Below are 27,568 nucleotides of genomic sequence, written 5' to 3' on the forward strand. Positions count from 1 at the left end.
AATTGGATACACCGGAAATTTTCTAAATTTCTTCCGGTTTAAGGACGCTTGTTATTGTTTACATTAGACCACCCATCCATTTGAACTGGTATTTCTTTTAAGTTAAATTATCCTGGTATTGTATTAATCTTATGTTTTCTAATAATTATTATCTAAAATTGTATTCAAGTAGGCCAGATTTAACTATTATTAACTTGCAGAGCTCGCCTAATCAGTTACCAAGTCAGTAAATTATGATAAAGCATAAATTTTGAGCTTGTTTGGATGCAATATTTGATAATAATTTTTATAAACCTGTATTATATTATTTTTGATAATAATTCGAACAAATGATGATAATTATCGCACCTATCGGAGTACGGTGACATTTCCTGCAATTTTCTCAATTCTACATCACTTCCAAGTTTGTAACCCTCCACTTAGTTGTAACCACTGTACTGAATCTACCTATTTATGGAGCATTCTCAATATGTGCGATTCGCGCGTGCGCTATAGCAGTTCGTTTTACGTTAAGGTTAATAAGCGGAGCGTCCACAAAAAAATTTTTAATTTGAGGAAAACCATATATTAATGGAAAATAATAGTTTATATGTGCAACAAAGATTTTTATTTTAATTTGTAATATCAGGTGCAGAACCATCTTCATCAAACTTTATTTCATTACTAAGCAGTTTTGTAATATCAGGTAATATTCTGCATTTGAATACATGTAAAAGTAATGAGTACATGATTATTTAAATTTGTTTATTTTTTGCTGAAATTATTTGAAGGCGAGTATGGCCTATAAAAACGTGCTAGTTCCTGATTTTTTTTATATTTCACTGCTTATAAAAATATTACATGTTTTCGGAGAAATTCGAGGACACTTCAGCACACATTTTAAAATGTGGATACATTTTCTGTCCTCAAAGAATTTTGAAGAGAATTTTTTGAAGTCAATCAATTAAATTCAAAGATCTATCTTTAATTGTTAATGTTGTTGCTGTAGTTTATTTACGTCGCACTAGAGCTGCACAATGGGCTATTGGCGACGGTCTGGGAAACATCCCTGAGGATGATCCGAAGACATGCCATCACAATTTTGATCCTCTGCAGAGTGGACGGCACCCCCGCTTCGGTAGCCCAACGACCTGCACGCGAAGTCGAGCAGTTTACGATCGAACAGTTAAACGAGGACCAATACCGCACACCCTCGGTCCCTACGCAGACTGATCCAAGTGGTCACGCACCAGCACACTGACCGCTGCCTTGACTTTGCTGATCTGCTGGGAACCGTGTCTTAACGATCAGTCCACTGCGAGACAGAGCTACCTTCAGATCTGAGGACAATTGAAGGATCTGTCGAAGAAATATGAGAACCTGATTGGTGAAATATATTTTTTCATCGAAAAACTCACCAATCAGGTTCTCATTTTTCATCTACAACTGTCGGAAGTGTAGACAACAGTGAGGATACTCCTTAAACCAGGGTTTCTTAACCTGTGGTTCATGGACCCCTTAGGGGTCCATGGGTCATATTTTGGGGGTCCGCCAACTACTCCTAATTTTTAAAACGTTTGGATCAATAATACTTAAATAACATTGATTTTTTTTTCTTTCTAAAAGGTGAAAATACATAGGTACATAATTGAAACTAGGAGATCGAGATACCCCAAATTCAGTGCTAACTGCACACAGCCCTCCAATATCCCTGTCATATTTTTAACATCCTCCACTAACTGGCTTTCAGTTTGCACACCATCAGAGGCAACCCCCTGATGATGTTCGCTGTGCTATTTTTTATCATCCCCAATCAAGCTACGTACATTTGACACCCTGTCCAGGTTACTAGATCTAGAATTTTTTACTAAGAAGAAAGCCCAGTTTTTGAAATCGGGAACATTAACCAAACTTGGATTTGGTATTCCACAAAAACCTCTGGTTGAGGCATCTCTCAAAGTTGCATATCGTATTGCCTAAAGCAAGAAACTGCATACTATTGGAGAGACGTTAGTTAAGCCATGTGCGTTGAAAATGGTTGAATTAGTTTGTGGACTGGAACAGAGAAAAAAACTTGAAGCTATTCCATTGTCAAATGATATGATACATTCAAGAAAAGTTGAAATTTCTTGCAATTCTTGAAACAGATCATTGATGAATTGAAGCTATCTAAAAGGAATTCTTATTTTGGTGAGTCTCTTTTGAAAATTACAAAGGCAGTCTATGTTGTAGCAATGTTAACTGTTTTCTTTACCAAACACGACTTTGACTAGAAAGAAAAACTTCATTCACTTAGTACAGATGGAGCACCTGCTATGCTTGGCAATAAATCTGGTTTTACCCTGTTGGTAAAAAAAGAGTCTCCTNCTACCGTAAAGTGCTCGACTTCGCGCGCAGGTCGTCGGGCTACCGAAGCGGGGGAGCCATCCCCTCCGCAGAGGATCAAAATTGTGATAGAATGTCTTCGGATCATCCTCAGGGATGTTTCCCAGATCGTCTCCAATAGCCCATTGTGCAGCTCTAGTGCGACGTAAATGAACAACAACAACTAATCAAATAGTTGCAGTGTGAATGGTCCCTAAGCTTCCGAACATTAAACCAACCATTTATGAACAATTTCCTCGGTAAAACCGGGATAGCAATAAATTCCCAGGTAGGTTATAAATAAATCCGACTTCACAATCTAATCCAATAACCCAAACATTTTTTAAACATCATGTTTTATTAGTGAATGAACTAGAATAACATCTGTGAAAGAGAAAAATGTTTAATAAAGAAAACGCACTTCTTATTACAAAAGAACAAAAAAGAGTAGCTTTCAAAAACATTTAAAATTAAACCTTCATCGATCTACAGATAAACCTTAAATTAACTCAGCTTAGAGTTCCTTTCTTCTTTTGAATCGAGTTAATTAAGAGTGTTCAACCAGACATAAAACAGGAGCCTCTTTCTCTCTCTTTGCTTTTATAACTTTTAATGAGCCTTCTTAACTCGTGTCGACATGCTATTAGCGCCTGCAGATATTTGCATTGTTATTGGCAAAACAAAAGCAATTTCTTGCAGAACTATTTTAAAAATGAAGAACCGCAATGAATAATATTATCTAAGTAATGAGCATTACTACGTTCTGTATTTTTCAATTTTAATAATTTTTCTTTCAACATTCTAACGAAAAAGAAAATATTTGGTAATTATTCAACTTGAATTAAATGTAGTGTTTTTCTTTCACTAAGTATATTTGATTGAACAATGACATAATATTTTTGTCAATGTGTTTGGCCACTTGTTTCCATTAGAGTAATGTCAATCAACGTTCCATACTCCCTTTTAAGCTTGAAACTAAAAAAGAAACCTGATGAAAAAAGACAATAAAACGCCAAATCAATGCCAAATTCCCAACTCGAGCATATATTTACGTTGCTAACACAGCGTATGCATATTTTTGAAATTATTCAAAAACAATATCATTGGTTGCTATGGTGATATCATAGAAGAAATTTTTGTGTAAATAAAAAGTGTTATGTTTCTTGTTTTTTGTAAAATGGAGTCAGAATTATTTTATTTTAGTTAAGTTGTAGTTTTTTAGTAGAGAACGACAGAATATTGTACTTTCTAGTAGAGTCTCTTAATAATTGGAAAAGTCTTCTGTAATTTTCAATTTGTCTGACATTTTTAGGCTTATTACAATCAGCTTATGCGCCTTTAGACTAATTAAGAAATGAGTAAAGAACTCCTCATTAACGCTGAGCTTTCTTAGACTAACTGCGATAAAATAAAGTCATGGTATTTAAAATAAACCTTCAATACTCACTTCTTATTTCATACGGCATGATATAACTTGGGCTAATTGACCAATGAATGATGTACTCTCTATTTAGTCTAAAAGTTAAATTGTACTCTCTATTTAGTCTAAAAGTTAGTAATTTAGTATGTGAGTTTACTGCAATAAGCCTGAAATATAAAGCTAATTTTTAAAATTTTGAGAATTTTTCAATTAGTCAATGATACATATAAGTACCAACGATGATTTAGAAATTTCCTTTCTCTCCCCACATACTTTTTGTAAACCTTAGTGCTTGACATATGTACTTGGCTTCCTGAACAGTGTGATGTTCTCTCTAATAATATCACGACTCTAAGGATTCTACAGATTTGAAATCTAATATTTTTGTTAATTGAAACTTTACTATACTACTGATAAGAGTAATTCCTATGAAAAGGTTTATATTACCGATTCGAAAAATTGTTTCTGCTTTATGTACCATTTGTTGATTACTAAAAAATTAGTTTCACGTTTGCTGATGTTTCTTGATCTTTGATTTTTGTGCCATGTGCCATATGAAACACATACACTGTAAAATTAAAGGGGAACGTTATGAAGAAGCAAACAAATGAAAAAAAATCAGATTTTTTTTTCACTTAAGTAAATTTTTTTTGACTCATAATTTTTATAAATCTTTGAATTTATCATTTGATTAATTGAAAGCAAGATATAAAATGCCGAATTTTGCCTAGAAATCCATTCAAATGTAAGAGTAGACTGTTTTTAACAGAATGGAGGCGATTAATCTAATTTTATGTATGACAAATCTACCAAAATTAATAAAAATGACCATAAAACATTCATTTTACAATTGTTTAACTAACATTGTCACTAACACATTAACTAACATTGTATTGTAACTAACACAGCTTGTTATTTGTGAAAATTTTATTACATAAAGTCACTTACAAATTTTCCATACAAAACGAAATTGCATGTAGAAAAAGTTTAAGAAACCCTATTTTAAGCCATTAAAAAATATTTATTTTTTACAGTCTGAACTTTTAAAAATGGTCCATCGGATACTGGTTATTTATTTCATATAAATTTCTATGACTTATTCTGAAGTACTATTTCCTTTTCATACTTATTTCTTTACAATCGAAACAAGATGACTAAGGTTTGCGTAGAAAAATATATAAACCAATAAAATCTAGTCAAATAGACCGTAAAGTTTTCTCTTTTATATAATCTTCCAAGTTATCCTGGTTTAACTTCTGTTGAACTTATTTGAGTTTAGTGGAAAATTCAGAATAAAACCATCTTACGTTGAACGATAAAACAAAAGAAAATCTTCAACCAATAGTTATACGAAAAGTTTTCGAAGGAATTTCCACAACTTGTTGTTTATCATGCAAGGTATTTTAGGATAAAACCTAAAGATAATAAGTCTTCCCTATACAAACGGTTGGCTTCAGTTTGTTGTTTTGGATAGCAAAAATAAGAATAAACCTCGAGATCCATATGGGGAATTGGTGAATAGGGACTTGTGAGTTTGCTTCCGTTTTTGAAAGAATCCAGACCACTTCTTTTTCTAAATTCTGCAAGAAACAAGCAAATCATTGAGAACTTATGAATATTTAATGATAATGGAAAAGATGAGGTGAAACAGGCTACCAAGAAGAAAAAGAAAATATTATTCATTGGTTTATCATTGTCTTCATTGGTCCTATTTTTTTCAAAAACATTTTATATGCCGTATATATCAATATTACTTCATGCATTTAGGTTTCTGCTAGTCAAACTTCTACAAATCATTTATTATATTACATTTATCATACTGAATATATTATTTATCATATTGAAGGCTCAAAGTGACATTTTGTGAAGAATTGAGTTTTCTCCGGGAAAGATCTTATTTCACAAAATAAGATACAATTATTTTACCATGTTTTTAAATTTCGTTCGAATCTTCGAATGTTTTTGTAAAGGAAGATGGCAACAATCATTTGACGAGTAACATTTATAAGCCTCTTATATAGCAGCGAATTAAATAATCAAAAGTTTTCTTAGGATTTTCCACATCTTGTAGTTCAGCACACTCGAAATGTTTGAATAAAACCAAAGAATAATTTGTGTTTCCTATACAAAAAAATGACTTTAGTTCACTGTTCTGGCAGCAAAAACAAGCGTAAACCATCTCTAGTTGTCCAGTCAGATTAGATCGAAAAACGCTGTGCTTTGAACTGATTCCCAGAAAGATGGAAATGACTTTATTTCACTTTGGGCACTCCAAACAAAAATAATGAGTTTGTGACAGTTTTTGAAGTGAACTTAACTTTTGAGATCAAACAAAAGGCTGCTAAATTTTCGGCACTTTCTTCATTTTGATATTTTGTTCATTCTTACGCATAGATACACAAATAACCACAAAAAAAAGACATAGACATTTTCAATTAAAAAAATAGACATTTTCAAGGGTCTTACTACTATGAGGGAATAATTAAACACTTCTGTATACCAATAAACTTGCGTTCAGCTTTATTGTTTCATTTTAGTTTCAACTATTGCCGCAATAGTTTCATAGACAGTGCTTTTTTTTTTATGGCGCACATCATTTGTTCCATATGTAATGAATGTGGTATTCTTTCATGCCTTCAGTGGCTGCGGTTGTACTTCCACCTTCTTTGGGCAAGGCAAGATAAAATTTGTCTACATTTTCCAGAGAGTCACCAGCCTTCAAAGGGATGTTTCAGATTTTTAATGATTCTAAAGTGAAGCCTAATCATGTTTCTGATACAGAAGCCAAATTTATAGCCCATCTATATTCCAACAAACAACAATGCTTCAACAACAACATACTTCTCTTAACCTAACTCGTTTAAATCTTTTTCAAAAGACACTCTCTAAGCTTAATTTCAAATTAGAAATTTGCCTTCAACTGAGGCAGCTGCTCAACAACATTCTCTGACGATATAGACTATGTGGCCGAAACTAACCGGACATACAATGATATGGACTTAGAGCCTCTTGAAACACATATTAATGTGATGCTGGTCCCTCTTTTGCATCGATGACAGCCTGCGCACGTCTGGGAAGAAAGATTTTCCACCAGTTTTTGATAAGTGGCCATAGGAATTGACTTCCATCGCAGCTGAAGTGATTGCTTGCAGTGAGGAGGGTTGATTTGGCTTTCTACGTGATCGACTTTCCAAAGGTGTTCCATGGGATTTAGACCGGAGCTCTGAGAAGGCCAGTCCAGTTTTTGAACACCCATTTCATGAAAACCGGGTCTGTGCAAGCCTCGATGTGTGAAAGGAACAGTTATTTTGCTGGAAGAGAAATAGGCCTTCTCCGAAATATTGTCATAGAGTTGGGAGTGCAGCATTGTCCAGAATGTCCACATGCACCTCAGAGTTTATGTTTCCAACCACAGGAACTAACGGTCCATACCACGAGAAACACCTCCACACCATTATGCTTCCACTGCCATAGCTACCGGGTGTGCGGATAATTTTGGACTAATAGTGTATTTCTGGAGAGAAAACTTTCCCCAGGTCTGGCTGGAAGATCATCAATAATGTTCTGATACCAACCACCTCAGAACTACTACCAGAGCCTCCAGAACTACTGAGCGATATTTGCTGTGAAAACTGATGTGGTTTGCTCTTGCAGGAAACTAGAATGAAATGTGATATTAGCTAGAATGAAATCAGTGATACTACCACACTTCTGCTACTTGTCTATCCGACGATGACATTTTCATAACCTCTTGTTGCTTTGTTACTGAAATCAGAAAAGAAAATAATAATATGATAAATTAGCCACTAATTGATACGCCTATGTGAAATAAACCCTTAAACTTTGATATGAAAATAAAGCACTAAACACACACGTCCCCCAGAACACCTCAGCTAACCCTATATTAAAGGCATTATAAAATTCGATTCATTTTGCGAAAAAAGGAGCTGTTTTTCCCCTTGTTTTAATTCGTAAAAAAGAGCAAAATTGTGAAATTTAGTCCTCTTTAATAAAAGAATTTGATGCTCTGAAACTTTCGTATCTAGCATTTTTTTTATTTCGGGTGGCATTTACGGTTCACGGACATTTGAAAGTAAGCACAGCATTTTTTTTTCAATATGAAGCTAAAACTTACGCTCATTTTTGATTACTGATTCTGACCAAACCGCTAAACCAAATTTAGTATTTAAGTATATAATTCAATGCGGAATTTACTATCTTTAAGTTTGTTTTTAGATATTAGGTGTCGAAATCTAAAAAAGGTAATTTTTTGACTCTCAAAAAGTTAGCTCACTTCAGAAACCGTTTCAGACTCATTTTGGGATGCTAAAGTCAAATAAAAGCGTTTCTAGTTTTCTGGAAATTAGATCGAACCAAAATTCTAATTTGACTGGGGTCTTGATCCATATGGAGATTCGGTGAGCAATGGATTTGTGAATTAGCTTCTGTTTTTGAAAAAATTCAAACCATATTTTTTCCAAATTATGCTAGAAAAAAAATCAAATGACTGACAACTTATGAATATTTAACTGTAAAACGGAAAAGATGAAATATGACTAACAGGCTACTAAGACTGAAAATAAAATATTCTTTATTAAACATATAACTTTAATTCTCCTTTCTCAAATACATTTTATCTGCCAGATTTCTATATAAAATTGGTCCGGAAACGTTTATTACTAGATGTCATATATTCTGGATAATCGAATTCATGTGAATTCCGATGAAATTCTTTTAAAAAAACATTATAAAAATATAAAATTATAATATAATAAGGCATAAATAATTTAATTGGTACGAAGAAAAAAGAGAATCAGCATAAATTTTTGTGTTTTAGTCATATTATACACAAATCATCTGGCATTCTGTTGGTTAAACCTTAAAACCATAAGGCTCTCTCTTAATCTTTATGTTTAGAGGTTTTCATTTTTTTGTTTTTGTCTTTTTTTTATTTTTTTATTTTTTTTTATTTTTGCTGTCTTGGATAAAACAAGACCGGAACACGCGAGGTGGGGGGGGGTGTCACTATGATGGAAGGAATTAACAAAGAATCCAGTCTTTTCCTTTAAAAATATTCACGAGGAATTCGATTAGTGAATTTTCCTGTTTAAAGAACTTTTTTAATTATATTGTTTTTTAACGTTTATAATTAGAAAGTCTTTTTTTATTGATAAAGATTTGCTCAACTGCACGTTGTTGTGCAATTGCGTACTCATTTATTTATTAAAGAAGTATTTGGTTTTATTCTCAATTGTTATTTTTCACACACCAAAATCTTTAAAGATTATTCTGAAATCTTTTAAGATTATGGAAGAGAGGGGGAAAGAAAAGAGGGAAGAGAAGTAGAGAGATAAAGAAGACGAAAAAAATTAATAGCAAAATAAAACACAGAAGATTTACTGTAACATATTTTTGCAAACACCCCACCAATGCTTTGTGCATTTAGGAATTTGTTATCAAATCCTTACAAATATTTATTATATTACATATATGCTAACAAGGCCAAATGTCATAATATACAAACTTTTAGGATATTGTTGGGGTAAAATTTTATCCATGATAATAAGTGGCGTCAAAGTGATCACTTTCAAAAGTAATCTTTGAAATCGATGTTGTTGTTATTTTCGTTGGCCATTAAGGCAGTGGGGGTGCGATTGTTCTTGTTTACCAGTGGCGCCATCTTTGGCCAAAAATTCGACTTCCTCACCCATACGTCACACCCGTTTATAGGGCGGACCCATTCATTTGTCTACAGATCGTAATTTTGACCTGAACCAGAGAACGATTAATCTCCAATTCAGAACCTCCCAAAGCTATTTTTTTAAATTTTTTATATCCGTCGTTGAACAGCTGACCAAATTTTGGGTTTGCGACTACTAATGTTCAACTCCGTAGCCTTGTAATTTTGAACCAATCCGGAAGACAAGGAAACTCCTGGATCAGTACCCCCAGAGATATTGATTTGTTATGGGAGCCTGGAGGAATTTGCGACTGGACGGATTTAATGTGCATCAGTCACCATTTACTACACGGGGAGTCTTCAGTCGGCCTGGGATCGAAGCCACGAACTCTTGGACATGGCCTAGTGCTCTACCAACCAGGCTATCCCGGCCCTTTCCCACAGAGGTATTGATTTGTTATGGGAACATGGAGGAATTTGTGACCCGACAGATTCAACGTGCACCAGTCACCATCTTCGGTCAGTTGGATTCGAACTCCCGTTCTCACAAACGTGAGTCCAGCCCCCTGCCAACCAGGCTATCCCAGCCTTTAAAATTGATCACTTCCATAAAGGAAATTTGTCAATTTCTATTTTATCTTTCTTCGAAGTTTAAAAATGTAGTAAAATAAAGCCCTTGTGTTTTCTTAATAAATCTTTGTATAAAATGCAGGGAGCAGTGTGGAAAAGCGAAGAATTATACCTCAAACTAAGAGGTGAACCAGTTCACTTAGGGTTTTAGAGAAGATCCTTTCTGTCTGACATCGCCAAAGGCAATTTCTTCCTTTTTTGGTGCAGGAGTGATGAATCAATAGTTCACAAAAGTAGAAATTAAACAGATTGTAATCTTAAATAAATGTCTTGGGTGTTTTTTTTTTGTTTTTTTTTTTAGTGTCTTTTGTAAATTTTAACATCATCCTTATTCATAAACAGATTGTAATCTTAACAAATAAATGTCTAGGGTGTTTTTCTTTTTCTTTTTTTTTAGTGTCTTTTGTAAATTTTAACATCATCCTTATTCAAAATTCGTCAATTTCTTTTTTGCTTTTCCTTGAAGTTTAAAAATGTAATAAAATAAAACACTTACATTTAGCAAGTATTTATATAAAATTTTTACATTCAGTAAACATTTAAACAAAACGCTTCCGTTTAGATTTTTTATTTATTTATTATTTATTTATTTATTTTACATTTTATGTTTAAGAAGTTGTTTAAATTTTAAACACAAGGATTTTAAATTTTTCAAATTAACGTCTTTTATTTATGGAATATATTCATCATTCTATTATAAAACTTGGCAAAGTCTAATTGCTTTCTCTTCGGAGTTTAGAAACTCATCAAGAATAAAATGCATACGTTTATCAAATGTCAGGATTATGATTCCACTCCCACGCATCTAAATGACCCCTGATCTGAGGGTCAGTGGGTGAGGGACACGAGAAGTATCGTTCCCTTATTCATGGGGGAGGAAAGAGTTAGAAGAGAAGGACTCTCTCGTGAGAAAAGAGAGTCATTATGAGAGTAGCACATGAAAGAGAATAGAGCAACGGGGCTCCAGAAATAAAAGCTGATTTTTATTTTATTTAATTATTTATATATTTGTAAATATTGAGCACAATATTCCCGAATCTAAAATAAATATGTATATATTAATATGTATATGTAATATAAATATGTATATAAAATTAATATGATAAGTCCTCGTCATAATTCTGCGTGTTTCAAAAAATGAACCGCAAATAAAACCGTTCCACAAAGAACGGTTGTCACAGCAAGTATAGAAATGAAACTTTTACGTTTAGTAAGCAATTAAATTAAACGCTTGCGTTCATAAAATTTACATTTACCTTTAAAAAAATTATTTAAATTTAAAATATCAAGATTTTAATTTTTATTTTTATTATGTCTTATCATATAAAATATCACCATCATCCTATTTTATTTTATAACTGGCGTTGAACAGCCCACCCGATTCTGAGTTTACGACTATCAATGTACTATTTCATAACCTTGGAGTTTTGAACCCAACCCAGAAGATGAGGGAACTCTTGGTTTAAGCAGTAGAACAAACTAGCCTTCGTGGAGTATTTTTTAATGGAAATAACGATAATAATTTGCGTTACATGGAGAGGAAAACCTCCTACGGTTATCCTGACGGCAAGGGGAGTCTAACCCATGATCTGTCTACCGCTAAGTATATTTTCTGTCAACCCTGTGGTCGGTGCAGTCCATTTGCATATTTCGTATAACCAGCCTTCTCTGGGATTCAAACCTTGCTCACCTCAATTGGTAGGCGAGCACTATATCTCCTGAGCCACAGCGACTCACCATCATCTTATTACAATATGTGTCGATTTCTAATTGATTTTTAGAAGTTATTAGAAGAATTATTTAGAATTATCATTTTTGTTGCTGGCTACTCAGCATTTAGCAAATTTTTTTGTTAAAAAAGTTGCTAAGCTAAAAACCTCATATTGGACGAAACATTAAAAGGAAACTTTAAATTTCCAAAATATCCCACCCCTAGAATAACAAATATTTAACAAAAAAGATAGATCGTAAGCTTTCTAAATCTACTATTCAAATTTTCAATTTTAAGATTTCCATGTGAACTTTAACTTATCACGATAACTTTACTCCGTCTCAAATTTTTTTTCGATGCATTCGATAAAATATTACACAAATACTTATTTATAAGTATTCCAGATCTTCATAGCATCCGACTAGATTTCTACTCACGTTATGAAGCATTACTTTTTCAGAAAACTTCTTTTCATCACGATAACAATAATTTATATTTATTGTTATCTGTGACAAATCGCCTTATATTTCATACGAGAGTGTCTTTTATTTATGAACGTGATGTTGGCGTGCTTTTCATACAAATTCTTTATGGAAAAAGGAAGATTCTTACTTTACTTTCACTTCTGTGATTTTTTTTAATATCGATGAAAAGTGATTCCTAAATTTCATTAGCATTTATTGACGTATCATTTTATAAATTGCAGTTTAATCTCTTTAGTACGGCTCCAGCCCTTTAATTATAACGACCGAAACATTAAGTCCAGCAGAATTGGGCAAAAATGTAATCGATTACATTTTTTGAATACAGCTGTAATCGTAATTACATCAATTCGATTGCATATACAATGCATATTAATCACCTACTTGTAATAGTAATTGCAACTTTGATTACGATTGTAATCGTGATTACAATAGTCGTTTTTCAGTAATCGATTACTTGTAATCGTGATCACAATTCACCATAATTTTGATTACAACTATAATCATAATCCCAAGTAATTATGATTCCAAGTAATCTCAGCAAGAAACTATTACGGGTAATTATGACTACTAGTAATCAAAATATATGATTACATGTAATAATGATAACTTGTAATCAATATAAACAATTACAAGTAATTATGATTGCATACTGTATGTAAATTATATATGTGCATACATTTCTTATTTACGTAGAATGTACGTACGTTTGTAAATACAATTTGCATACGTATGAAATTCGTGTATGTACGTTTGTTTGCAGTCTTATATATATATATATATATAAGTTCAAAATGAAGAATAAAACAAAGAAAGATGATAAACATATGAAAAAAAGGGGGGAGGGAATAATAAGTAAAAAATAACAAACGACAGTTTAAAAAAAAAAGATGAAATTTTATTTAAAAAACCGGAAAAAAAATCGAAAAGATATATTCTTTTCATCGGCCCACATGATTATATCCGTAAAACAGAGTGCTTTCAGATATTGTATCAATAAAGCCAATAGGCTTTAGATTAAATGTAATCATATTTGCACGCAATCAAGATTTCATGTACCCATATATTTTGACTACTTGTAATCGATTACAAGCAAATGATTGCGGTAATTGATTATTGTAATCTCTATAACAATTGTAATCAAAATTTGTAATTATGATTACGATTATTGGTTATTTTAATCAAAAAATGTAGCAGATTACATTTTTGCTTGATTCTGATTTAATCAGAGATCATGATTACTTGTAATCGCCATTACCAATAATCACGATTACAAGTAATTGATTACATAGCAGAAATTATCTGTAATAGAAACGCAGCTGTGTGTCCTTGCACATTTGAAACGATATTTTAACTTATCTGAATTATTATAAATTTTTAATAATTGTTTCCTAATATTTATTAGCAAAAATTGCAATAATATGGGCCTAGAAACAGCTATTTTACGTAATTTAATGGTTTGGCGACTAATTTAACAGTCTCTAAATTACGATAAAATAATTTTTGAGCCTATTTGAATACGACGTTCTCAGACTTTGTTGCGGGGGGAGTTCTTACCGTAGACAAACTATACTACTGTTTCAACAGAATTTTGTTTTACATAAATTGTATAATTGCAATGTTTATTTTCTAAATACTTCTTATTTTGTAGGAGGCACAATACCCCCAGCTGTCAAGAGAGGGAGACACTAAGTGTCAAGGTGTCACAGCGCATTTAGAAAGGGTAAGTTTACTCACTTTTAAATTTTGCAGTGTATTGAACTATATCGGTGCTTAGTTGGTAATATGGTTAAACATAACTTGGTTCATTTCTAAAATAAAGAAAAATTTTAAGAAGGCAAGCGTAAAATAAAGAATATAACAGAACATTCATAGTAGTTCAATTAATAAAAGAAATAATAATAAAATGTACAGTACGCAAAAGAAAAGAAGAAAAAAAAAAGACCACCCTGAAAAACTTTTGATCGAATCTTCACGCCCTAGGACTTACTCTTAATGGCTCAAGGGGGTGATCTCAAATATGCTCATTAATAAGTGCAGACGATATTTTAAGTTACGAAATAAGACACAAAAACCTATTTTCTCTGAATAAACATACCTTTTTTCTACGGATTTGGATTTCTGATCCGCATAATATATGGGGTAGCAGCAATCTGGGAAATATGGTCCCAATAGTTTGGCCAGGAGAGCGCTCGTAAGTTTGGACCCCTTTATGTTATTTTGCTATGTCTCTAGAACTTTTTAAGCGAATTGAAACATTTTTACACGCAGTTATAAAATTTATTTATCCAAAGATACGATTATCCGAAAATCCAAATACAAAGATAATATATTTCTTACCTTATGATTTTATAAATTTATAGCTTTAATACTAAATTGGGAGTTTCAGTTCGATTAAATACATTTGAAGTTGTTAAAAAGTAATTTTTATGAAGATGTATCTAATAATGAAGATGCAAAAAATAACTTTTAGCAAATATTTATTATATGTTATTATTAAGGAATGGTCGAAAAAAATTTGAATTGTAAGGTATGCAGTTTTTCACATCATTTTAAAGAACATAATTTTACGTTACAAAATGCAAAATTTGAGCGAAATCGGTCGTATTAGCCTGAGAAAATTAATTTCAAAAAAGTTAGATATTTAAAATTTAATTTCTCTGGAACTATTCGACCGATTTCGCTCAAATTTTGTATTTTTTATGTAAAATTATATTCTTTAAAATGATGCAAAAAAGTATATACCTTAAAATTCAAGAAAATTTCAGCCATTATTAAATAAGATAATAAAAACTCATAAATGTTCACTAAATATTATTTTTGCGTGGAATTATTTTTGGATAAACGAATTTTATAACTTGCTCTTATATTGATTTATTTGCATTTAGTGGGAGTCAAAAATTAAGAAGAAATTTTTAAAATTCATTACCACTCTAAATATGAAAAGGAAATACTACGGACAGTTGTTGGTAGCAATGGACACGAGTATCCTGGCTTAAGCTATGAAGGTTCTCTTTGCTAGCGTTAAGCATGAGTTGTAATAACTATGTTTTATACTCTAACCTACTCAATTATGTGTACTTCACTATTTAATTAAACAAGTAAAAAATTATTTGATTTTGAAAATTGAGACGCTTGGCTTGGCTGGGCCATAAAGAAAGAATGAATGAAGATATTGGAAATAAATTAACTTACCTGAAAGGAAATGGTTGGAGGAAGGCTAAAGACAAGAAGATTTGGAACAACATTTTTCAGAAAGCTAAAACCCGCAGTGGGTTGAAGCGCCATTAAAGAAAAATTCTCTTACTATCATAATTTATGTTTTATAGTTATCCAATATGAAAGATACATTATAAGTACAATGTAAAAAATATTTCACCGCAAATAAATATTATATATCAAACTGTCGTGGAGCTATTTAAATCTCGTAACCCTTGACGTAACCTCTGGGGGGTCGCGAACTTCGTTTTTTTGGGAGGAGGGAAATTCCTATTTTGCCGAATGAAATTTCGAATTCAACCGAATCATTAATAGGTATGTAATTCACTAACTTAATCCAAAAAATTATTTTGTTCAGCAATATTTTTATATTATGTTATGTTATATTATGTTAAATATTGTGTTATATTTTGTTCTGCAATATTTTTATATTATGTGGGCTCGTGAAATGCCATCGGAGATCAATAAATTTTCAGTGGCGACTGTATTTTCAGATTTTTATAGTTTTGTTTTATAACCGTCGTTGAACAGTCGACCCAATTTTTGGGTTTACGACTACTAATGTTCAACTCCGTAGCCCTCCAATTTTGAACCAACTTCAGACAACAAGGAAACTCTTGCACCAAGTATTGGGAGAGATTTGCCTTCTTGTAGGACTTTTTGATGGTACTAACCCACATTTGCGTGACATGGAGAAGAAAACCGCGAAAATCTCCCACTGTTAGCCTGACTGCAAATGGACTCCAACCCATGATCCGACTACTACAGAGGATATTTTACGTCAGCACTGTGGTCGGTGCTAACCGATTGCGGAATTCGTATCGACCAGCCACCGCAGGGACTCGAACCCGGTACACCTCATTGGAAGGCGAACGCTCTATCCTCTAAGCCATCACGGCTCTTTCAGATTTTTAATTACGATGCATTTTTTACATTTTAATATTTATATAAAAAGAATCGGTCGGAGAATTAAGCATTATTATTCTATTACATAATTCGAAATTCACTTGCGCAATACTATATGATTAAACATATCGGGATTTTAAAAAAAAAGCGTTAAGAAACTTGTAACTGCAATCGTTGAAAAAGCATATGCATTTAGGTGAAATAAGTGCAAAATCGAAAGAAGGTTGAAAATCAATAGGTTATTATTCACATGCGCGATTGAGATTCATTAATCGTAATAGTTTAAAAAAAATCATTTTTAAAAAAAAAAATTATGTAGAAATCTATATTCATAACGCTGATTATGAGTGGCTCGATAAACAATGCGAATTCGCTACAAAATCGGCATAAATCTACCACGTGAGTTAAAAATACCATATGGAATTATGTTGAAATAGTGCACAATCGAAAGAAGGTTGAAAATCAATAGGTGATTACTCACATGCGCAATCTAAATTCATTAGCCGTAATACGAGTAGTTTAAAAACAACATTTTTTTTTCAAAAAATATTTAAAAATCTATGATCAAAACGCCGATTAAGTGCTTCGATAAACAATGCGAATTCATGACGAATTCGGCGTAAATCTTCTACGTGAGTTTAAAATTTCTTATTTAAATGCCCGATTGGAAATTCTTTTCGAAATAGTATTTTATTAAAATATCGGAATTTCAAAAGAAAACCATGTTGATATCTATGAAAATAATTTCTGAAACATCGCATGGATTTACGATAAAATCGGCGCAATATCGAGACCGTCATAGTTGATCCTTTAAATGAGCGATTCGTAGTAATTTCGTATTTAAAAAATTAAAAACTCGTACCATTTACATTTATTTCATCAATAATAATAATAAGCATTTGTTTTTATCCACAGCAGTTTTTTTGCTAGGCTCCTGACTTCAGAATTCACCTGCGTAATTTTTCTGGTCTCGCAGACTCGAAACTTTTTGACGAAGTTGCGCCGAATTTATAAATTTGTGTTAGAAGAAAAAAAAAACTATCTATATTGAACCTTATTACAAAAAAAAACCCAAATTCTCAAATAATATTTTTATTTAATTTTAAAAACACAGCACTTCGAATACACATAGCTTTTTATTATGTTGATATTTAAAAATAATATTAATCATAAGTATTTGATTCATGAAAACAAATGTGTGAAGCCAACAAAATTTCAAATTTGGAAATAAAAAAAGACTATAAACGGGGAGGTGTTACTATTTTTACTGGCTATCCTAATTTTTGCTGATTATCAATAGTAACAAAATTTCAAATTTGGAAATAAAAAAAGACTATAAACGGGGAGGTGTTACTATTTTTACTGGCTATCGTAATTTTTGCTGATTATCAATAACGATTTGTCCATGGGTAAGTCATTGAACTGTTGTGAAGAACTGGGATAAGATTCTGAGAGGTGGCTTGAAGTCCACGCCGCTTCAGATCGAAGGGTGCCAATTTATCTGAGAAATAAAGGCTACATGTGCGCTATGTTGACCGCATTGTCACAATCAGCAATTGCCATATTGAGAAATCTTATTGAACTCCTTTGCACTTTAATAGGCAGTTGCGAGACTGCTTTACTTCCATTCTGGTCAATAAATGAAGTAGCCTTACTCCAACATGCACAGGGTCCTAAAAATGTAGCTTTATTTTTTGCCCCTCATTATAATTTCGAAAGAAAATGAAGTTTTTTACCTGCAAAATAGAATGATTTACTTTCCCAATTGTTAAAAGGCACGTTATTCGCCCCTTCAATTTAATTTCATAACAAAATCAAGTTTCATATTTGGTGTATAGCTTTAAAGTTGGTAAAGAATAGCTTTCTTTTCTTCTCTAAAATTACCAATTTTACTTGACTTTGTCTTGGTGAAATATCGGAAGGGGTGTAGCACATTATTTACCACACACTTAAATTTTAGAGGAATATAAAGCTTTCTATTTGAAAAATAGCTTCAAAACTGAAAAAAAAAATTTCATTACCAAGACACCCTCCACTAAAACATTACATATGCATAAAATGTTACTTTGGGGATGTCGTTCGCGAGCAATGGGGACAAGAAAAAAGTTAAAATAAAATTTACTTAAATTAATTGATATATATTTGTTATTTCGACAGTTTTCGATTAACTAGAGTAGTAGTAATTAAATCTAAGGTAGAACTCAATGACAGCTGAAAAAAAAATTTATCGTTTTCTGACCGCTGAAAACGGAATTTAGCTCCAAAAGTTGTCAATCAAAATTTCGACCTAATTCCGACTAGCTAGAGTGCTCTAAATTTTAATTAGAGCTTCTTGCATAATGAAAATACAGATTACAATTGTATCCTAAATGTTGCTGCAAAAATTAGCCGATATTATCGTCTATCGACTTTTTAATATTTTTCCAACACAAACTATTGACACAAAACTAAAAAGGAGAAAGAAGAAAGGAAAAGGAATTTTTAAGTCAGTGTGCGGGTGGGTGACCGCTTGGATCAGTCTGCGTAGGGACCGAGGGTGTGCGGTATTTGTCCTCGTTAAACTGTTCTACTGCTCGACTTCGCGGGCAGGTCGTCGGGCTACCGAAGCGGGGGTGACATCCCTTCTGCAGAGGATCAAAATTGTGATGGCATGTCTTCGAATCATCCTCAGGGATGTTTCCCAGACCGTCGCCAATAACCCATTGTGCAGTTCTAGTGCGACGTAAATGAACTACAACAACAACATTTTTGTTTTTTAAATCCATTAATGATTATTTGGACAATAAGCCACATTCTTGTACATACGCACATAGTTTTCTCTCTTGTACAACCATTTATCATATCTGTTGAAATGACAATAGAGTTTAACTCAAAATAAATAATATCACGTCTGTGGACAGCATTTATTTTATGTTTAAGTAACTTAATTTGCGTTTTTCTTATAATCTGAACAATTCTAATAGTGTCAGTATTTAATAATTCAGATATCTGTTAAAAATAAGTATAAACTTTATTCAAGGATAGGAATAAATAAATCAGTTGTGAAATTCCTCTTTCTCTGAAAATGACCCTCAGTCTAGTTAGTTGTTGTAGTTCATTTACGTCGTACTAGAGCTGCACAATGAGCTATTGGCGACGGCGAAGACATGCCACCACAATTTTGATCCTCTGCGGAGGGGATGGCACCCCCGCTTCAGTAGCCTGAGACCTGCACTCGAAGTCGAGCACTTCAGTCTAGTTAGAGTGCCTACTTGAGTCATACGAAATATAATCAGGAAAAACAAAAAGAAATAAATATACACAACATATGTAAACTGTTCTTTTTGTTTTGGTGATATTTTTATTAGATATTTTATAACAAATGCTAAATTCATGCTTCACATATTTATTTTTGTAAAAATTTTCTTCCATCATTTCTTAAAAAAAAAAAAAAAAAAATTTTATATACGTTGTTTTTAACAAACTAAATTTAAATATTAAAAGAAATGTTTTTAGATTTGTAAGGAAGTTTAACTGCTAAACAAAATGCACTTATATTTTGACCTACGTTTTATTTTCTTTATGAACATCTTTTTTTTATCACTGTGTTTGGTGATAAACTGTTTTCATTTATTTATTTATTCCAAAACAGATTTTTTAAAAAANATATGCGTTGTTTTTAACAAACTAAATTTAAATATTAAAAGAAATGTTTTAAGATTTGTAAGGAAGTTTAACTGCTAAACAAAATGCACTTATATTTTGATCTACGTTTTATTTTCTTTATGAACATCTTTTTTTTATCACTGTGTTTGGTGATAAACTGTTTTCATTTATTTATTTATTCCAAAACAGATTTTTTAAAAAAATAAATATCTATAAATTTTCTTGAAATAATTTTTATATAATGATTTTTTCATTTCGGAAAGACTTAAAAAAGCTCTAAAAAATATAAGTTGGAGTAAGATTATTTTAATTATTAAAAGCTTTAATTAAAGTAACTCTAAAGTCAGAATTTCTAATTAAATCGAAAGATTTTACTGCTCCATTTTCTCTTGCCTTATTTTTTTTCTCTCCTATCAAAGTAAAATCTCAAATAATTTACTTTTCATTCATTTCATCAAAATAAATTAAAATCACCACGCATGCAGATTAGCATACTAACATCGATAAATAAATAAATAAATAATATTTATTTCTTAAACTTTTAATTTTTAGCAACAGATGACGCCACATTCAGTTCTTGAGGTTTTTGACTTATCAAACAGCCGATGAGTGTGTAAACCATGGATAGCAGATGCGTTTCTGGCGGTGTTTATCATTTTATTTCGTTTTTATATCTCTTGGTGTCGCATTTGAAAATTTTTAATTTTTTCAAACCTATGATGTTATAGAGCTTATTTCACCAATAATTAAATGTGTCTACAAATATCTGTCAAAAATATTCACAAGCTAAAAGATTAAAATGGCGGCGTGTTCAAGTCTTGACCGCAGGGGCTGTGGCTATAGAATCGCTCATGAAAGGTACTGTTGTTTTGAAATAAACTGTATTATCCAGATAACACATCAACAGTAATTTCTTATCGATATTTTATTTTATTAAAAATAATCTGTGCTGCATTTCATTTTACTCGAATCTTCGATGGTTTTGATTTTAGTATTATTTTGAAATCGTTAGTTCGGTGGTCAGTCAGTTATTTTTGAGGTATCTTCGCTAAACTGAAAATGGTTTATTAAATGTAATGGAATAATTGCTGACGATTATCGAATATTAAAAATTTTGGAATAGTACAGAAAGTGCAAATATTTGATTTATGTACTATTAAATAATAAAGCAAGTAGTAAAAGTTATAAAAAAATCTTTGATTCCTATTTTATTTTGTTAATCATTTATGCATTAGTTTATTCTCTTAGTAAAGATTTTTAAATTTACGGCTTATATTTTGTGTGTATTTTATAATAGATTATTAATTTAAGGAAATGAATGATCTCTTGAATAATGAAGTTTATTGTGAAATGTGTTTAATGCAAGTGGTATTCATTCAATAATAGCCAAATTTAAATCTATGCAATACTCAGCAAAAGTATAACGATGTTAACATGCTATTAATTGACAAAAACAATGCATTTGAGTAATTCTTTATTTTGTTTAAATATGCTTCAAAAATATATAGATAATTATGTATCAGTGTATATATAATTTTTATAAGACAAATTATCTTTATATACATATTTTATTTCTCAATAATGTAAATTTGTCTATGAAATCTTTAGCATCTTCAAAAATTTTTCCACCTTCCAGTTTCAGTAATGTATTTCTTCCCTTCCTGTGTCATAGAGCTGCCTAATTATATACTATAATGATAAATCACTGTTTTTCAATCATCTAATTTTCATAAGTTAGTTTTTTAGTTGAATTTTATTATTACCCTTAAACTGTAATAATATTCCAGACTTTATAATAATTGTTCTTTTCCATTTATCTATGATGAACCAAAAACTAATAATATTTCCAACAATTAATGCTTCTTTTTTGTAGAGATATAATATTTAAACAATCTTATAGGTCAGCAACTTATCCAAATTTATTGTACATTTTAAAACTCACTTAAAAAATCTCCTTAAATGCATTTTTTTTATTTAATTTTAATTCTTTGATCTTGGGTTTGTTATTCTAGTTACTGTATTTATATTTAATGTGCTTTATAGTTTTATTAAAAAAAGGGTTGGACTATAGTCTGTTCAGAAAAAAGTGATAGTGAAAGTAAAAATTTATTTATCACTAACATTTAATAATTCGGGGAGATTTCCGTATTGTGATCTGTAACAGTATAATCACAGTCTTGGAACTTCTGGGGAGCAGCCCTCTAGAAACTAAAAAAATACAGCACCAAAAGGTACCAACTCAAAAGGTATTGCTCATAGCCTCCCCGGGCAAACATCTACATGTTTATTTGTTTTTTTAAAAAATTGCAAGTTTAAAATCTATTTGGTGATTGTAGTTGGCACAACAGACCACAATACGGAAATATCCCCAATCGTTCTTTATCTGTTCTTTGCTGAATGGATCATTTTGCTTGTTGGTCTTTTAAATTTTGATTGCATATTAACTTGCAATGTTGTCAGGCATATAACCTTTATAAAATAAGTATATTTTTTTTTACGCTGTTACCAAAAATTTTTTAAAAAATGGATTATGTGCACAATTTGAAAAAGAAAAAAAATCTTCAGAGAACTTTATTTCTTTCAATATTTATATGCTCTCTTAATTTTAATAAGGAGAGTATTTCGAAATGTTTTACTAAAAAAAAAATTTTCCTTGTTTGTCAGCATCCAACAAACAACCAATAGCGACCTGCTGCTTTTACTTTCTCTATTATCACTTCTCACTGAACAGAGTTAATTAGTAAGAAAAGCCTAGTTTATATTTCGCATATGTTTTAATTTCCTAATTATGATTAATACATTTCTTACATGTTTTCTTACTTTTTTTTACTCACCTCTTTAACTTTTTAACAAACAAAAAGCGTAATTACACTTATATTAGACTATGATATTATAAGCTTAATATTTAATGATCATTTCAACATATTTTTTGCATTCTAGACCATTGTTTGCCTATAGCCAAATATAGTTTTCATGCATGCATAATTAAAATTTCTAATTAATGTATGTTCCATATTTCATAGATATTGTGTTAATGCAATCTGTGTTTTTATTTCATAATGTAAATCTTAAAATGTGTTAGATTTTACTTCTATTTAATTTAAGGTAATTTTTAATCTATATCAAAAATTAAAATTTTACCTTATTTAAGAAATAGTATTGTATAAATATGAACAGTAATAACTTTGTGCTCGATAAACTTTCGTAACCAAGGGTCTAAAAAATCCAGGGCATTACAGCGCCTAAAAGTTGTAGTTTGTGTCTAAAATGTTAGTAAAATATTGGGTGAATAGATGAAAATTTGATACTTCCAATTCCATAATGTGTTAGCTTCTAGATATTCTGAACTTTTGTAGACCACCGAACTTTCATAACTTAGTTCTTAACTTTACAAGCTTGCATATCAATAGTAACTTGTTCTCCATTAGTGCAATTAAATAATTTTAGTAAAGGAAAATACTCTAATTAATCATGTTTGAATTGTTGAAAACCAGTTACTCTAATGGGTAAACTATCAAGCAAAAGCTTCTTTTTTTTTTTTAATTAAAATATTTTTCTCTCTTCCAGTTTAAAATAAGAGATCCTGAAGACGGAAGTGCGACATATTCAGAAAATCCTTATATTTGGCATCAAACTCAAATTAATTCTGTTATACCAGAGGATCCTGAATTTGAATCTAAAATGACAGAACCTCATATGTAAGCTTGAACTTCATTTAATTTGTTTTGTCTTGTGTTTTATTATTGTAAAAAAAAATGATTTATGTTTTCCTATATGTAAAAGGTATTATAAATGCAAGAATGTGATGCAATATTTGTGAAGATTGTTAAAATTTAGAATATCTATATTAGCTATAGTATATTTTTAATGTTTCCTTTAACTTGGCATTACCCTTGCGGGGAAAAAAATAAACAAAGTTACTTGAGCAGAATATGTCATACACAAGAGTGTTTATTCGGTTTTTTACCTTTAAAATAGCTTGCAAAAAGTAAAGAGAAATACATTTTTATAAACAAATATTTAATTTTTTACTTACATTCATTTTGCAAATACATGCCATGTGTTCAAAACTTCCAATATCCTTGTCACATTTTTCTCAAATTTTGTTTTTCGATCTTTTTTTTATTAGGACACTCAGTTAATCGTTTGTACGTTGCTGTGACCTTTTTCATAGATGGCGTGATATCTCCGCTAGATTTTTTTTTTTTTTCTGGCTCATACTTATCTTGTATTTTTTTTATGAGGTGAAATCCTCAGTTTTTGAAAAAAAAGTCCTGTCTGGTTTGATATTGAGTTTGTGGCTTTTTAGTTGATGACAAAATAATATGTGAATTTATTGTGTAAAGGTTCAGTAATNCTGAACAACCGAATTTTATCCGACCTGTATTTTTTTATGAGGTGAAATCCTAAGTTTTTGGTTTCTGGTTTGATATTGAGTTTGTGGCTTTTTAGTTGATGACAAAATAATATGTGAATTTATTGTGTAAAGGTTCAGTAATGCAAAAAATATTATTAAAAGCCAATGATGGCATTTTCTAGCTGAATATATAACTATTTCATCAACCACATTGACTGCACCTTTAGTTAAATTATAGAATTGTTATTTCAGGTTTTCTTGATTCTTTAGTAGATAGATCAATTGCATCATCATTGTGCATTGTAGAAAGAAGAATATTCTATTTTTCTTGGGTAACGGAATAAATATTCCGTTATTGTTAGCAAAATTTAATTGTAGTCTTATTAAAAAAAACACAATCCATCCTTCACTAGCAAAACAAATAGAATTTTTATAGGCTACTGGGAATTAACTCTATTTTTAGATTTGCTTTACTTTATGAATTTTTGATCTTATTCTTTTCAAAAAATTGGACACAAATATTTTATTATAATTAAAGTTAGAAAGTAATTGTTTACTGAGTTTTTGATTTACTCTTCCTTCTGCAAATATTATAAAAATAATTTTGAGTTATATGTTTAAATACACCAACTAAATTAAAAATGTGTAGTTAAATTTTTATTTTGTATTATATTTTCCGAGATTAAAAAAATATGCAACCAAATCTCTGAAGTAAAATATTTTGTTTGAGATCCAAAAATTTATATTTCCTGTGATGAAACATAACTACAACATTGGATACCTTTTGATAATATTAATAGTAGACAGAGACAAAGTCGCTTAATTTCTGTTGAGCTTTACAAGAAACTTTAGGTGCTTAAATATTGTGATGGGTACATCACTATTTATAAAGTTACAGAATTAGTTTAAATATCATGTGTTTAATATTTAGTTTTGTTTTTCCATTGAATTCAAGAGCATGAGATAAAAGTAAATAAATTAGAAAAAGCACTTGTATTTACTAAGTCTGACTAAAAAAAATATGATGAGGTGGCCAAAAAAGTAATAAAATGTACTACTGCTGTACAGTTTTCCTACTTAAATACATTTAACTTTAAATAAAGTACTATTTACTTTTTTTGTGAGACTTAATTTGTACTGCTTTTGTCATACTTTTTTCCTCTTATGTAACATAAATTCCCATGAATATGTTTAAATAGAAAATTCTACTTTCCAAAATGAAATAGAGTACTTAAGTAAGTTCTTGTGCATATAGCTGTTTTGAATGAATCTTGAATTTCATATAATTTCTTCTATGAATTTTATATAATTTCTTCTATGAATTTTATATAATTCATAGTTTTTATTGTTATTCACAATTTTAGTTTCCTTTATTATCCACATATTAGACTAGTTTTCATCCTTTTCTTTTGCTTGCAGTGAACTTACTAATTTTTTTTCTCACTTAGTAATTTACACTATTTATAATTAACTTTTGTAACAAAGTTGCTCTGATTAAAATGTTACTCTAAATTTTGAAGTGATACTAAATTTATGCATATTTTACAAGTTAATATATTTTTTTTTTTATTTATTTCAACATCATACTGATGAGGGAGGTATCATGCACGAATTTCTTAATAAAGTAAAAGAATATGAGCAACTTTGTTAACTGCTTTATTTAGCCTTCCTAATTCCACCTTTAGCTGCTAGCCCCTTATTTACCCATGCTGCTTCTCCTTTCCCAGTGTCATTAGCCGTACTACGGAATCTACCAAGGAACAACAAATTCTTCGTACTGAGCAAATTGAGACAATGTTAAGGTTTGTATGCCTACTCGGAAGATTTAAATATTGAATGTTGCATGGTTGATTGCTTTCAACTTTTGCTTGTGAACCAACCAACTGCATGCCTAATCTCTAATTTCTATAAAATTGACTGTGTTCTCTTGTGTGTTTAGGCATGATTTGTTCTAACACTCTGAAATTGTTATGTACAAACCCTATTTTTTTTTAATGTGAATTCTGTCTTTCATTTCTTAGGCATTATTATCCTGACCATGGAACCAGCTTGCCAGATTATTTGTAAGTATAATATGTTTACCGCATGTACTGTTAAAGTTTTGAACAATTCCTAAATTTGTTAGAAGGCTTAGTTTCATAAATCTCAATACATTTTATATCCTTTAAGTTCAAATTATAAGACTACAGTTTTATGTAAATTAAACCGAAGACTAAGTTCTGTGCCAAAATAACAATGGCTTTTTGCTAAAATTCTCATTTCATTTGTTGTATTGTTGTACCACACTAATCGTGTAATCTGTTATGTTAAACTATATGATCTAATGCAAGTTAAATATATTATATAGTACATATTGATTGTTATAATTTATATTGAATTGTATGTTTTCTTATGTGTAGGTTTCATTGTCAATACATTGAAATGAATTTATTGGCAATTAAAAATCTAAATATTGACTTTTTATTGATGATTAGATGTTTAGTTCTTATAAGATAAGTTGTTAGTTTACATTATATTTTGCAAAATGAAAGACAGTCTTAAAAATCTCTTATGTCCAAAATGTGTTTTGTCTCACTTTGAGTGCTACTATAATACCTGTTAATAAAAGCAAAGCACTGTTTCACATTTTCTATTGCTAGTAATTAAAGAGGCAGAATGAAACTTAATAAGTGATACATTATGTATTAAATATTAAAATAAAGTGATAAACAATTAAAAGTATTCGAATTAAGTATACACAGTTGTATTCTGTTTTTGTGAAATTCTGCTTAATTGGATGGTTGCCTTGCTTAAATATTGCAAGTATTTTACAGTGTTCACATTTCTTTTAACAAGGGGCAGAGTGCATTTTTTGAAAAGTACCTTTTTTGTCTTGTGAAATGCTACTTCCACTGGATAATTTGTCATAAAATAACCATTTTATATATATATGAAAAAATTGGTTTAAGTCTACAAAAATTCATTAGCCATGGCATTAGTTACATCAGAATCGAAGCAGAAATGACAAGCAGATGCCGAAAAAATGATCTATAAACGATGTTGATTTACGGCAGAATTTGGAATTTAAACGTTGTATTAAATCTTATGAAAATATCCACACAAAAAAAGTATAAAAACCATTTGCAAAAGACCAATAAAATTATAAATAACTGTCGAAACAACCATTAGATTTTCC

General features: G+C 30.7%; 1 protein-coding gene across 11 annotated transcripts in view; it reads left to right on the top strand.

Annotated features, from left to right (window-relative positions):
- LOC107454977 (adherens junction protein p120) overlaps nucleotides 1-27,568 on the top strand; it is a 231,545-nt gene that overhangs the window by 170,590 nt on the left and 33,387 nt on the right. For 3 of the 11 annotated variants that reach the window (XM_071188186.1, XM_071188183.1, XM_071188187.1), the window contains 3 exons: nucleotides 13,918-13,989; nucleotides 23,604-23,734; nucleotides 26,415-26,456. In XM_071188186.1, the coding sequence (XP_071044287.1) occupies nucleotides 23,718-23,734; nucleotides 26,415-26,456 (59 nt within the window). In that variant the 5' untranslated portion in view covers nucleotides 13,918-13,989; nucleotides 23,604-23,717. Of the gene's footprint in view, nucleotides 1-13,383; nucleotides 13,990-20,602; nucleotides 20,943-23,603; nucleotides 23,735-26,120; nucleotides 26,196-26,414; nucleotides 26,457-27,568 lie in introns of those variants that run through there. The other 8 variants (XM_043049509.2, XM_043049506.2, XM_071188185.1 and 5 more) reach the window with 6 other exon arrangements.

This window comes from Parasteatoda tepidariorum, chromosome X2 (genome assembly GCF_043381705.1).
Source record: "Parasteatoda tepidariorum isolate YZ-2023 chromosome X2, CAS_Ptep_4.0, whole genome shotgun sequence".
Lineage (NCBI taxonomy): Eukaryota > Metazoa > Arthropoda > Arachnida > Araneae > Theridiidae > Parasteatoda > Parasteatoda tepidariorum.